We start from the raw sequence: 14,606 nt of genomic DNA, 5'->3' as shown, positions 1-14,606 counted from the left end.
AGTTGGGCTGAATAGCCCATTTCTCTGTTGTATAATCTATTCATACAGAAATCATTTATTGCAATACTATTCATAGTTTCAGTTCTGAAGAAACAGGGAGATGGAGGAAGATAAATAGAAATACAATAAGGAAACATGCAACGAGCCATGGCCAGAGAGATGAGGATTGGTGACTGAAAGAATGACTGAAAAAAAGCTGACTTTGCATAAGGATTTGGATGAAGAGAGAGCTAAGCAGAAGCAGAGGCTTTTCAAGATATCATGCAGGAGGGTGGGGTCAAGGTAACTGAGCCTATTAGGAAGACATTAATTACCTACACAAGGGCCTCAATTGTCCACTAGGCACGGCTGCCTGCTGCTCCCCATCTCTCCTGTCTAGCTCCTCGTATCATCATGGTGGGGTCAGGCCTGGGGGGTAGTAGGCAGCACCATTGGATTTAATGCGACACTTGTGTTCAAGCCCGATGGTAGAGGAACATTAAATCCAGCCCAAGATGTGGTGCTCAGAACTGTTCGCAGTAGCCCAAATGTGGTCTAACCAACGCTTCATAAAGATGAAGTATAACTTCTGGTCCCTTAGTGAATTTTCAGTAAAAGGTGAAAGATTTCCATGATTTGAAGGTTTTCTAGTTTTATAGGCATGAAGGCCAGTTATCTACTGGCCTTGCTTATGATTTGTGCATCAAGAGAATCCTTATGGAAACTCCAACCCATGATACTAATGGGTTCACTTTTGAGCTGAATACTGGAGAGCAGACTCTCGTTTCAGGAATGTTTACTATCAACAAAGGAAAACTGATCGGTTTGATATGGTAATGTGTGAGAATTTGTGGCTTGCAATGTTGCGTAAAGGCCATCACTGCTGGAACTGACCCTCGGTTGCCAAGAATATTCAGAATCAACTGTCAAAAAACTGTGCTTCGTAAATATTGTGCTCTGTATTGTGGGGTGGGTGGGGGTGGGGAGGAGGAGAGTTTCACATAAAACTGGAAAATCTGACCGCAATTCATTTGAAATCAATTGCCTACAGTCTGTCACTGAAGGGGTTAACTGGTATATCTGCTCAAATCATTTCCTTTTTCCTTACTGACATTGCAATCAAGCCTATTGATGCAGGTCTGTCTCCCAGATTCAACAGAATTAAAACCTCTGGGTTCTCATCTGCATCATTAGAAGAAGGAGTTGTACTGGATTGCACACTGTAATGATGCTTTCTCCGAAAGCTGAGATGCACACAAAGTCCCAGCACCTTGAATTGGCACTATCTGAATAGACAGCTAATGATAATGGAGCCTTCCCACAGCTCCTGTCTCAAACATTCTGATAGTAATTTCAAGTTCTTTTGTATCTCTAGCTTTCTTTATTCACCCCTCTTTTGCTCACAGAACCTCTGGAACAAGTTTAACTCCTTCAGTACGGTGCCTCTTTATTGCCGTACCTGGCTGTGACAGCTGAGTCGGCAGCGCCCTTGCCTCTGGGTTAGAAGGTCATGGAACACAAAGTTTAGGCTGACGCTGCAGTGCAGTTCTGAGAGAATGCTACACTGTCGGAGGTGCTAGCATTCAAAACAAAATGCAAGCTGCCTTCAGAAGATAAGTTTGAAGAACAGGGAAGTCCCTCTTACCCCTGGCCAGTATCGGTCCCTCAATCAACATCATAAAATAGATGTTCTAATCATTATACGATCATTTGTAGGAGTTTGCTGTTTGCAAATTGGCTGTTGTGTTTCCTATGTCACTATAGCTAGTACACTTGAAAACAACTTTAAACAGTTGAACATACAAGTAAGGAGTAAGAATTGGCTAGTCAGGCTTTCTGTTCTGCCATTCAATAAAATCATGGCTGAATATGATAGGAACCTCAACTCAACATTTCTGCATTTCCACCAATAGTCTTTCATCCCCTTAGTAATCAAGAATCTACCCACCTCTACCTTAAAAATATTTAAAGATTCTGCAGCCACTGCCTTTGAGGAAGGGAATTCCAGAGACTCTCAATCCTCTGAGAGAAAAAGTGTTTGCATATCCCTGTCTTAAATGGGTAATTGTTTGCTTTTAAACCGTGCCCCCTCGTTCTAGATTCTCCCACAAGAGGGACCATCCTTTCCACATCCACCTGGTCAAATTGCCTCAGGATCTTATATGTTTCAATTAGCTCTTCGAAACTCCACAAGATACAGACCTAGCCAGTCTAGCCACTCGTCAAAGACAATCTGCTCATTTTGGATATTAGTCTTGCACATCTTTTCTGAACTTCCAATGCATTAGCATCCTTCCATGAGTAGGGACCAGTACTGTACATAGCACTCCAGATGCCACCTCACCAATACTCCGTATAACTGACCAATAACCCTGTTGCATTCAATTCCCCTTGAAGAAAAGTGTAACATTCTATTAGCTTTCCTGATTACTTGCTGTACCTGCAGACTAACCTTCTGTAACTCCAGAATTAGGACACGCAGATCCCTCTGCATTTCAACACTCTGCATCTTCTCACCATCTTGATAAGATGCCTCTTTCAATCTTTCTGCCAAAATGGACAATTTCCTGCTTTCCCATATTGTACTCCATTTGCTAGATCCTTGCCCACTCAGTTAACCTCTCTACACCTCTCTGTAGACTCCTTATCTGCCTTCAGAACTCATTTTTCCACCTATCCTTTTGATATCAACAAACGTACCTTTCAAATGTTTGATCACTTCATGCAAGTCTTTTATATAAACATTGTGAAGTGTTGCAGCCCCTGTGTAAAACTACTCATGCCATCCTGCCAGCCTGAAGTGCTTTGGCTGAGAACAACTTTCAGTTGCATTGAGGTCATGAAAGGCACTATATAAATGCAAGTCTTTCTTCTCCTTTTAATGTGTACACAGCAGTGATAATTGACAGTAGCAAATTTCTCAGGTACAGTGAAATCGGGAATTGAAATCTACACCGAGAGTAATGATTTCTGTTTCAGGAAAAGGCTAATTTTACTCATTGTTGTCATCTTATTCTGACACTATCACTGTGCCACATTCTGAGCTTTGGTTAGTCCTGGGGGTATACTAAAACTTGACACCAGAATCATTATTAAACATGTTTTTTGACAACTTAAATAAAACCCTCTTAGTCTCTACAAAGGGAATGGGAAAAACTTGGATGTTTAACAGGGGTTGTAAAATGAGCCCATTCTACATTTTTCCCAACTTCCCACTGAACGATCCAGTGGGAGCCACAACAGGCAAATGGCCTTCCGATTCCTACTTAGTACCCAAATTGAATGCCCCACCAAGTGTTTCTTAGAAAGGGAAAGGGTGTTAGAGGGAAGCGGACAGAAAACAAAGATGATACTGCTTTGCCAAATAAAGTTTGGGATGTTTTACTCGCAGCTGCTGGCGAAAACCTCTGGGAACAGTCAGTACCGTGCTGTCATTTTTCCAACAGCACTCAGTGCTAAAAGCTAAAGGGGATTCCCTTAGGTGTGGTCCCACAGTCAGAGTAAACATGGCAGCATCTGACAATCACATGAAAGGAGGGCAATGCCAGTAACCATTCTTCCAATAGAGCTGAGCTCTACCTTTTCCAAACATCATGTTAAAAATGAATCACTGATTGGTAATTGGCTATTAGCCACCCTTCACTTCATGGCAGTTAAAAAAAATTGCAGCTTGACAAATCAAGTATGACATCTTTTACAGAAGTAGTGAACAAATTTGGAATAAAATCTGGATTATAAACATTAATACAGGCAGCTCAGATCAGGCAATAAAGCTTTGAAGAAGCTGTGTGGGTCACACTGAAAATTGAGAACAACCAAAATTAAGTACCATTGTTTTTTGAACACTGTATATTCTTTTCTTGTACAGAAGGCTCTGTCAGAGTACAGAAGCTCTTGCAAGTTCAGGAGAATCTTCACAGTGACACCGAGTGACAGGAGCACAGCAACTCCCATTGATAAGGAGACCCATAGCCCCTCGGAACCTACCATCTCTGCAATCCCAGAGGAGTTGAAACCAAACAGTCCCAAACTACTGATCCACAAACAGGAACCAGGGACACAGAATATCGTGTTAAAAAAAAGAGCACGTGACTCAGACTCCATTGACCATTGATCTGATTGTGCTGTATTGTTTACTCCACACTGACAACTGCAAGCCCAGTATGAATACCTGTCAACGTTGTTTCTACTTGATATTGATGCAATGCCGTCCTTGATTTTTGCGAATCGATCTAGGGCTTGTTTCACTCACCCTGTTGGAATCAATCCTCGGTCTTGAGCTATAGACTGGTGGTGGGATGTTGAAGGCCTGTGGCACCAGGTATTCCTCCGCATCCATCATGTCTTCAAGCTCCTCTTCATCCAGCAGGCTCTGGAAGAATTTGCTATCGTTCGGGCTGGGCAGCTTCATATGGTCATCTCCCTGTAATAAGAGTGTTTCTTATTTTAAAAAGCTGCACAAAGTTATACCAGTCTTGGCCCTCGCACAGATGAGCTCCCTGCTTTCAAAGATGTCCTGCGTAGGCCTCTCTCGAGACCAGGACTTCTGTTCACAGCCAGGTTAGAAACACATGACAGACTGCATCAATTGGTTGGCTGCCCAACCCAACAAATTGTCAGTCATAAAACTGAAATCAAAATCAGACTGCTGCACTGGTACTGACTCAAGGGTATTGGGGAAGAGTTAAGGAAGCTACATAAAAGATACTGTACAATCTGAATGATAAATATGAAAACTGGAAGTTCAAATGCTGCAAAGATCCTAGCTTGTATCGGATATATGTCAGAAACTCATGGGTTATCTGCAACAAACTCCTATTAGACACACAGTTCACCAATTAACCCATTTAACCCAAGAAGTAGTGATTGCATTCCTGAATATTATTACTTCAGATGACTTCTCCAAATAAAATAGATGTATGCAAGCAGTCAGTCAGACTCAACAGCCTTCAGATTCGCTTATGTTAGATTCACGCTGGTTTTGGATGTGTTGGCATTTTGAGCTTGGAATTCAAAGGACAACTTAAGAGTGATTATTAAGGGTCATTTTATGGGTTGAAAGAATTTGAATTTACAGCATCTGAGCATTTCTCACGTCACTCGACATAAAATGGACCATTTTGAGGTGCCGATGGTGATGTTATATTACCAAGTGTAGTAGCTACTTGTGTCCAGGAACACCACAGCAGCAACCATAGTAATTAATCTGCATTTGGTTACAGGACTTCCTGCAGGCCTAAAAGTTAAACAGGATCTTTTGGATGCATGAATAGGCACACATTAAAAGTTTTTCAACATCATTTTTCTCGCCCTCCAATAGCAAATGGCTGTTTGCTTTTCACATGTCATTTTTAGTCATTTAAAAATCGGGTTATTCACAGGTGGCAGATTGACAGGGTGATTAAAAATGCTTATTCCTTTGGTAAACGCACAGCTGTCTGGATAAAACTGCTCCTAGCTACTAATGCATCAAGGATTTTTTTTAAAGAAAAAATTAGAGAGTTTGCAGTTGACAACCTGCTAAGTGACTTTGAGTGGAAGCTTCAGAGAAAAAAAACCTTTCTTGAAACAAGCAAATAATATTCTCGGTCACGTTGTGCAGCTGCAAAGTATTCAGTGTCTGTTGAGCTAAGAATTCTTCACCGAGAAACTGCCTTACCCTGGCTTCATCTTGCCATGAGGCTGCAAAGACCAAAATCATGTGACATTACATCACTTCCTGTGGTGATGGATACTAGGCCTCATTAGCATGTTGCACTTTCAGACTTAATCCCTTAATTAATGAAGCATATCTGGGGGAGGACCCACAAAGCAGAAACACTACAATCTAATTTTTTCACTGGCTGACACGAGTAATCTTCTGATCGATCCTTTTGCCGTTTTTCCTAACGCAAACACATTGCAATCGCAGCGCAGCATATGTTGCAAACATGTTGACCAGCAACCCCTTTCTGGGCACTTCATGGGTAAGAGATGCCAATGGAATTCCCACAGAGTCCACACCTCCTAAGATAAGCCCGGTCCTGTCCTTGTGAAACATCCACTCAATAAACTAGTGGTCAGGCAGAGGATTTCACCCAGCCCACTCAAGGTTGACTTTCCTCCACCTAGCCTCTAACTTAGTGCCGGCTACCAATCGTTCTGAGTTGAGATTGTCCTGGAGGCCCACCTGATCTGCACTATTCAGCTCAACACCTGCAATTACTTATTGTGTCACTAGGGGGTGCTCTTGAGTCATTGTTGGTGACATTGAAGGAGTGGATCTGAAATCCCATCCTACAATGACAACATGTAACAATTTACAATGATAAAGGCACTTTATAAATGCACATCTTTATTCCATATGACACAAATGTACAATTAGAACCGTGGTCTTTCCTGTTCGAATGAGCTGCTAAAGATGTAACACACCTGCAAAGTACTGTTGTCCATGCAACATTTGGGAGTTAGGAGCAGATCTTAATGCACTAACGGTATTAGGGACAGATTTTAATGTACTAAGGCTTTAAGGGACAGATTTCAATGTGGGAAAGATATTAGGGACAGGTGTTAATGCTGTAAGGTTTCTAGAACTGATTTCAATTCAGTAAGGGTATTAGGGATAGATTTTAATGTAGTAAGGGTATTGGGACAGTTGTAATGCATTAGGGGGTTGGGAGCAAATTTTTAATGCAGTAAGAGTATTATGGACAAGATATTAATTTGGTAAGGAGTAGACTTTAGTACAATAAGGGTACTGTGACTTATTAAATTGGTAAAGTTATTAGGGACAGATTTCAATGCAATAAGGATATTAAGGACAGATTTTAATGCAATAAGGGTATTAGGGACAGATTTCAATGCATTAAGGGTGTTAGGGACAGATTTCAATGTAGTAAGCAGAATAGGGATAGGTGCTACTGCACTATGAGTATTAAAAGCAGATGTTAATGCACTGGGGTATGAAGGACAAGCTATTAATGTGTTAAGGTTATTAGGGACACAATTTATTGTAGTAAGGTTATTATGAATAGATTTTAATGCAGTAACAGTATTAAGGACAGGTGTTAATGCAATAGGGTATTAGGGACAGATTCTAATGCAGTAAGGCATTAGTGACCAATTTTAATGCAGTAATGATTTTAGGGATAGATTTTAATGCAGTAAGGGTTTTTATTATTGACTTTAATGCAGTCAGGAAATTAGGGGCAGATTACATTACATTACATTACAGTGTGGAAACAGGCCCTTCGGCCCAACAAGTCCACACCGACCCGCCGAAGCGCAACCCACCCATACCCCTACATTTACCCCTTACCTAACACTATGGGCAATTTAGTATGCACATCTTTGGACTGTGGGAGGAAACCGGAGCACCGGAGGAAACCCACACAGACACGGGGAGAACGTGCAAACTCCACACAGTCAGTCGCCTGAGGCGGGAATTGAACCCGGGTCTCTGGTGCTGTGAGGCAGCAGTGCTAACCACTGGGCCACCATGCCACCCAGATGTTAACACAGTGTGGTTATTAGGGACAGACTTTAATGAGGTGAGCATATTAGGGAGAAATGCTATTGCAATGGAAGTATTATGGCAGATTTTGATGCAGTAAGGGATGAAGGGCAGGTTTTAATATGGTAAGGGTATTAGGGACAAATGTTAAAGCAGTAATGGCATTAGGGACAGATTTCAGTGCACTAAGGGTATTAGAGAAAATTTTAATGTGGTATAGGTGTTATAGGCTATTTTAATGCTGCAAGGTTAACGGGAAAAGATGTTATGCAGTAAATTTATTAGGGACAGATTTTAACGCATTAAGGGTATGAGGGATAGATGTTAATGAAGTAAGGGATTAGAGGCATATTTTAATGCAGAAAGAGTATTAGGGACAGATTTTGACACAGTAGGAGTATTAGGGACAAAATATTAATGTGTAAGGTTATAAGGCATATGTTTTAATATAGTAGGGTTATAAGGGATAAATGTTAATGCAGTAAGGGTATTAGGGGCAGATTTTAATGCAGCACATTTGTTAAGTGACAGTGATTAAAGCTAGGTAATTGCTGTTTGGATATAGATCCGTCATGAATGCAGCTGACACGGTTGAGGGGCTGAATGGTCTCCACCAGTTGCTGAGAGTCATTTGAGAGGGAAAGGCAGGCAGCTGGGCTGAAAGTGGTCCAGCATCACTCTGGGCCCTGGTGAACTGCCTGATGATTCCAATCTGACAGTGCCAGCTCTATAAATAGAGCAGAGGAACAGAGCACGTTCCAGTGCTGATCACCAGACTGATGTTTAACAGCAATAAGCTGGAGGAATTTTGGGGTTTTTTTTCCCCAGTTTTTAATCATACAGTAATTCCAACAGAGGAGCTGAAATCAAATTAAACTGACCTGAATTACCAAGTACCTCTGTGGATCTCGAGCCATCCGAGAGAATTCCGCTGCCAATTCTTTGAACTTGGGTCTGCTGTCGGCATCAATCATCCAGCCTGGGTGAAAGGAGAACAGCAACTTACAGGGCAATGAGGACACCACATGGTCATCCATGACGAGTTTAAAGAACATATGGGAATAAACTCAAAACATACAAGCACACACATCAGGACCAAGACAAGATGTAAAAATAAAATGTCACACTCCTACAGCAAACATTCAGCCATGGCATGAAATTGGCGGTGAACAGCACATTAGCCATGATCGAATGGTGGAATGGACTCAATGGCCGAATTCTGCTCCTATATCTTATGCCAGGTAATGTTTTCTTTGCAGTTTGAAAATCAGCTTTAAATTTTCAGTTCCTCACTCCATCGTGCCTTCAGCTCCCTCAGTCCTGGTTTCCGGAATTCCCTCCCTTACCCTCCTTGCATCTCTAGCCCTGACTTCTTCACGATGTTTAAGGTACTTTGGAAATGCAAACTGTTGTTCTCCCTGTGCTTCAAAAATGAAACGTATATTTCAAGTGAAGTCAGCTTTAAAGGTGTTACATCAGCAGTACCAACGCGGGGATAGACTTGACTCCCTCAATTTTACAACGAAGGGATGGCTGGGGGCTGTCAGATTTCAGGTTGAGCAGGATGAAGGAGAGGGTACACCAGAGAAGGATAGGAAGAATCTGTGATGGCCTCAGCACAAGGTTTCCGGTAACTATTGCAACCACACCTCTCTGCCACACTGGCAAACAGACTCTCACAGGCTGTCAAGGATGTAGCGTGAGCAGCAATTTGCATAAGGATAAGCAAAGTGGATGAGTCAGGGACCGAAAACTTAATGAAGATAACAGGGCATTAATGGCAAGAATGACATGAGGAAAACAAGAGTAGTCAAAGCTATAGGTACTGCATTTGAAAGCATGAAGTATTTTCACTTACTAAATAAATTAATAGCCCCTATTAATTTAATAGGAATTAAATACAGAGGAACCTCGATTATCCGAATGACACCGGGGGTGGGGGGAGAGTATTTTGGTTGGAAAAAATTCGAATGCCGGATAACACACTTTAGCCAAGCACCAGGACCTTGCCATCTTGATTGAATAATCTGAAGTTCGGATAATCGAATGCAGGATAATCAAGGTTCCTCTGTATTATGGGATACTTGACTTGTAGAAGAGTTGGTTAAAGGGGGGGGGGGGGGTTACCCCAAAAGTAAATCGTGGGATAAAGGTAACAGACAGAAGGGACCTTATCTTAGAAAATTTATCTGTGGAATCAATTTGGATGAAGCTGTGAAACAGCGAAGGCATAAACAATTGATGTGAGCAATTGATAAACCCCTATCTGCAGATGTAGTTTTAGACAGAGTATAAATCTATAAATTAAAAGTGTATGTAATGATAAACATGACAGACACTTATTGTTATTTAGATTGCACAATTCAAATTTGCAGTAATAGAGTGGAGAACAAGCTCATTGAATGCATTAAGATAGTTTTGTAGTTCAATGTGTCAAGGATGTTATAGATTTAGTAATGTATAACAAAAAAGAATCAATTAATAACCTTGCAGTGAAGCCTCTGGGGAAGAGTGATCATAACATAGTAAAATGTTATATTGCATTCGAGATTGATTCAATTCGCACCGACATGAGGATCTTAGGTCTAAAGAAAGACATCTACTTTGGTGTAAGGAGTTACTTGGCCAAGGTAAACCAGGAAACTATATTAAAAGCTACGGTAATGGGCAAAACACATAAGGTATTAATTCATAATACAAAACTACTATACATTACTTAAGGAATAAAATTTGCACCAGGAGAAGTAGACTAACTCAGGCTGAAAGAGAAGTTAAAGATCATGTTATCTTCAAGGAAGAGCCTTAAACTTAAACCTGAGAGTTTTGGCATTCATCAAGGGATAACTGAGAATCAATAAAGTAAAAGAAAGAACAGAGAGAACAAGGATGCAGCTACATAATTCTTTAAAGTTTGTGTCACACATAGACAGGATGGTTAAAAAGGCATTTGGCATGCTTGCCTTCATTGCTAATTTCTTTGAGCATAGGAATTGGGACGTTATGTTGAGGTTGCACAGGCCTCTTCTGGGATACTATGTCCAGTTCTGAACGCCCAGTTATATAAAGGTTATTATCAAGCTGGAGAGGGTTCAGGAGAGATTTACCAAGATGTTACTGGGTATGGAAGGTTTAAGTTATAAAGAAAGGCTGGATAGGCTGGGATTTTTTTTCACTGGAGCGTAGGAGGTTGAGCAGTGACCTGATAGAAGTCAATAAAATAATGAGAGATACAGATAGAGTTGATGGTCTTTCAAGATTAGGCGGTACATTTTTAAGGTGAGAGGTGAGAGATTTAAAAAAAGACATAAGAGGCAAATTTTTTACACAGATAAAGGTTTACAAAATCATGAGGGGCATGGATAGGATAAATAGACAAAGTCTCTTCCCTGGGGTGGGGAGCCCAGAACCCAGAAGGCATAGGTTTAGGGGGAGAGGGGAAAGATATAAAAGGGGCCTAAGGGGCAACTTTTTCATGCAGAGGGTGGTGTGTGTATGAAATGAGCTGCCACAGGAAGTGGTGGAGGATAGTACAATTGCAACATTTAAAAGGCATCTGGATGGATATATGAATAGGAAGGGTTTGGAGGGATATGGGCCAGGTGCTGGCAGGTGGGACTAGTTTAGTTTGGGATTATGTTCGGCATGGACTGGTTGGACCGAAGAGTCTGTTTTCTGCTATGTGACTCCATGACTCTGTGACCAATGTACACCAGTCGGGAACATAATAACAGATTGTAGAAGATTCTATGTTCTAAAAGCTTCTGTGGGTATGCAAAAAAGAGCTTAGTGTGGTGTCTGGGAGGCAGAAATAAGAAAAATCTTAAAAGGGATTAAGGAAATGATAGCCATTAATCATACTTTTAAACAGTCTTCACAGTGAAAGACAAAAAAAAACCCTGAAATGAATGATGAATTAAGGGTCTAAGGGGAATGAGGAACTGAAGGAAAAGGGTTTTACTGAATAAATAACTGGAGAAATTACTGGCACTCAAAGCCATCAAACTGCCTAGGCCTGAGGCCTACATCCTAATGTAGGCCGCTCGAAAGATAGTGGATGCATTAGAATTGGTGTTAGAATTCCTTAGTTTCTGGAACATCTTACATGGGTTAGAAAATAATAAATAAAACCCTGCTAATCAGGAAAGGAGGGTGCAAGAACTGATGGGAACTTTAGGGTAGTTCACCTGACATCAACAGGAGGGAAAATGCCAGAATCTCTGAGAAAATCAAAACATGGCTGGACAATCAACACAGATTCACTGACGCTGTGGGTTCCAGGGCTGTCACTGATTTCATCTCTTCCCTTCACAGTTCTCTACCTCAAAGTGCCCCAACCATACACAGCCTGCTTCCAACTCATTCCCACAATCCACAAACTGGACTGCCTTGGCAGATTCATAATTTCAGCTGGTTCTACAACCAATTAACTTATTTCTTCCTACCTTGACTCTTTCTTTCCCCTTGTTCAGTCTCTTTGATTCTTCTGATGCTTTATATCAGTTCTTGAATTTCAATTTCTCTGGCACCAGCTACCTTCCTGTTCACCATGGATCTGTAATCCCTCTACACATCCATCCCCCATCAGGATGATCTGAAAGATCTATGAAAAGAAACCCACCATCCACTGTCCTCCTTCGCATGGCTCTGCTTGTTCCCACTTTGAACAACTTTTCCCTTAACCCGTCTCACATTGGCAAGGTCAAAGGTAAAGCCACGGGTATCCATATGGCTCCCCATTATGCCCGTCCCTTTGTCAGGTATGTGGAACATTCCTTGTTCCAATCCTACTCGGGCCCCTACCCACAATTCCTTTCAGGCACATCAATTATATCATTGATGCTGCTTCCTGCTCTCGTATGAAATCAAAACATTTCACTGGTTTTGTTTCCAGCTGCCATCTTTCTCTGATTTTAATCCGGTCAATCTCTGACCTTTCCCTTCCTTGACTTCACTGCTTCTATTCTTGGGATAGGCTGTCCACCAATATGCATTGCAAGCACACCGGCTCCCATAGTTACTTTAGATTAAATTACATTACAATGTGGAAACAGGCCCTTTGGCCCAACAAGTCCACACCGACCGCCGAAGCGCAACTCACCCAGACCCCTACATTTACCCTTTACCTAACTCTACGGGCAATTTAGCATGGCCAATTCACCTAACCTGCACATCTTTGGACTATGGGAGGAAACCGGAGCACCCGGAGGAAACCCACACAGACACGAGGAGAACGTGCAAACTCCACACAGTCAGTCACCTGAGGAGGGAATTGAACCATGGTCTCTGTGACTACGTTCCCTCACAAAGATTCTGTTCTATTATTCCAACTTCTCCGTCTCTGTCACCTTTGTTCTGATGGTGCAACCTTTCACAGGGATGCCTCCAATATGACTTTCTCGTCCCTCAGTGAGGATTACCTCCACTCCAGGATCCTCAGCCATGCCTGTCCTCACTCCTTCCTTTCCTTGCCCAAACAATGATGGGATTCCTTTGTCTTCACTTTCCACCCCACCAGTATCTACTGCCTCTGCCATTTCCACCACATCCAGCAACCCCAAAACATCTAACCCTCTCCTCTACGATACCCTCGTGCACTCCTCCAGAGCTGACAAAGTTAACAAGCTCCAACTGATTGAGCACAGCATGAAACGGTGATTGGGCCTGATCTATTTTCAATCTATGTGAATAACTTCGACGAGGTGCTGTGTGTAATGTAACCAGGTTGCAGGGACGATACAAAATCATATGGACAGGTTAACTGGCTGGCTAAAAGCATGGAAGATTGAATAGATGGAGATGAGTGAAATTATCTACTTTGGCAGAAAAGAACAGAAAAGCAGAATATGTTTTAAATTGTGAGAGACTAAGAACCACATGGATGTCCTTGTGTAGTAATGTAACATGCAAGTACAGCAAGGAAAATAAATGGGATGGAGGCCTTTATTACAAAGGGATGGGGATGTATAGTTATGACGACACAAAACCTAGAATACTACCTTATCTAAGGAAGGTCATATGTGCCCTAGGGGGATTGCACTGAAGGTTCACTAGACTGATTCCTAGGATGAGCAGGATGCCCTGTGAGGAGAGACTGTGTAGGCTAGGCCTATATTCCCTGAGGGCTAGAACACTGCAAGGGGATATAATTGAAACATATAAAATTGTCGAAGGCTTGACAGGGTTAGTGCTGAGAAAATGTTTCCGCTGACTGGGGAATCTAAGACACAGGGTCACAGTCTCAAAATGAGAGGCAGGCCATTTACGACTGAAGCAAGGAGAAATTTCTTTATCCCAATCTTTGCAATTCTCTATCATACAGAACTTTGGCTGCTCACACCTTGAGGATATCCAAGATATAGTTTGATAGTATCCAAAACTATAAGGGAATCAAAGGATACAGGGTAGTTTGGAAAGGTGTGGCATATGTAGAAGATTAACCATTATTTTTATGGAGTACTCTTAAAGAATTATCATAGATTATCATAGAACCCTACATGTGGAAACAGTCCCTTTGGCCCAACAAGTCCACACCTACCCTCCGAAAAGTAAACAACCTGTTCCCATTTCTTACGTTCTGGAAACTGGAGGGGAGATGGGGTGAGCTCAGGGGAGGGTTGGAAAACCCGTGGGACAGGGAACGAAGTTTGAGAAGCTCAGACCCATGGTTTAGTCACGGTAAGAACTGACATCGATTCCTTCCGGCTCACAACAAAATCTGAATAATATTAAAGATTGAAATTGTCTGTACCACGTTTATAACACTATTTGACAGTCGGGTACAGTTCAGGACATGACACATGGCTTTGTGACCCATATTGTCAGAAGCCTGCGTATCCACAAGCTCTGGTCAGTTTTCAATCAAGTAAAAGCTATGGCCAAGATCCCCAGTTATAGATTCTACTATCTTTTTCTCATCATCTTCTGAAAAGAAATCAGCATATCTTTGTATTAGCATGGCAAAAACAGAACATTAGTCAAGCAGGCAGCTCCTTCACTAGATGGTGAAAATAAATAATTTTGCAAAGACTGCAGGGCACAATGGAGCTTTCAATTATAAAAGATATAATTTAAATTATAATATATTTTGCCTGAACACTGACATGCATATGGAGTGTCAAACTATGCCATACTGATG

The 14,606-nt window shown here is 41.7% G+C and overlaps 1 protein-coding gene across 4 annotated transcripts in view; it reads right to left on the bottom strand.

Moving 5' to 3' along the window:
• LOC122551916 (receptor tyrosine-protein kinase erbB-4-like) overlaps nt 1-14,606 on the bottom strand; it is a 1,076,277-nt gene that overhangs the window by 108,456 nt on the left and 953,215 nt on the right. For all 4 annotated transcript variants that reach the window (XM_087988891.1, XM_087988893.1, XM_087988894.1 and 1 more), the window contains 2 exons: nt 8,353-8,450; nt 4,232-4,402 (listed from right to left, as the gene is read on the bottom strand). In XM_087988891.1, the coding sequence (XP_087845017.1) occupies nt 4,232-4,402; nt 8,353-8,450 (269 nt within the window). The remainder of the gene's footprint in view (nt 1-4,231; nt 4,403-8,352; nt 8,451-14,606) is intronic.

The sequence above is a fragment of the Chiloscyllium plagiosum genome, unplaced genomic scaffold, assembly GCF_037043375.1.
Source record: "Chiloscyllium plagiosum isolate Xiang-an unplaced genomic scaffold, Cpla_swu_hap1 HiC_scaffold_7, whole genome shotgun sequence".
Lineage (NCBI taxonomy): Eukaryota > Metazoa > Chordata > Chondrichthyes > Orectolobiformes > Hemiscylliidae > Chiloscyllium > Chiloscyllium plagiosum.
Note: the sequence above shows the minus strand (reverse complement) of the source record. Positions and strands in the feature narration are given on the sequence as shown.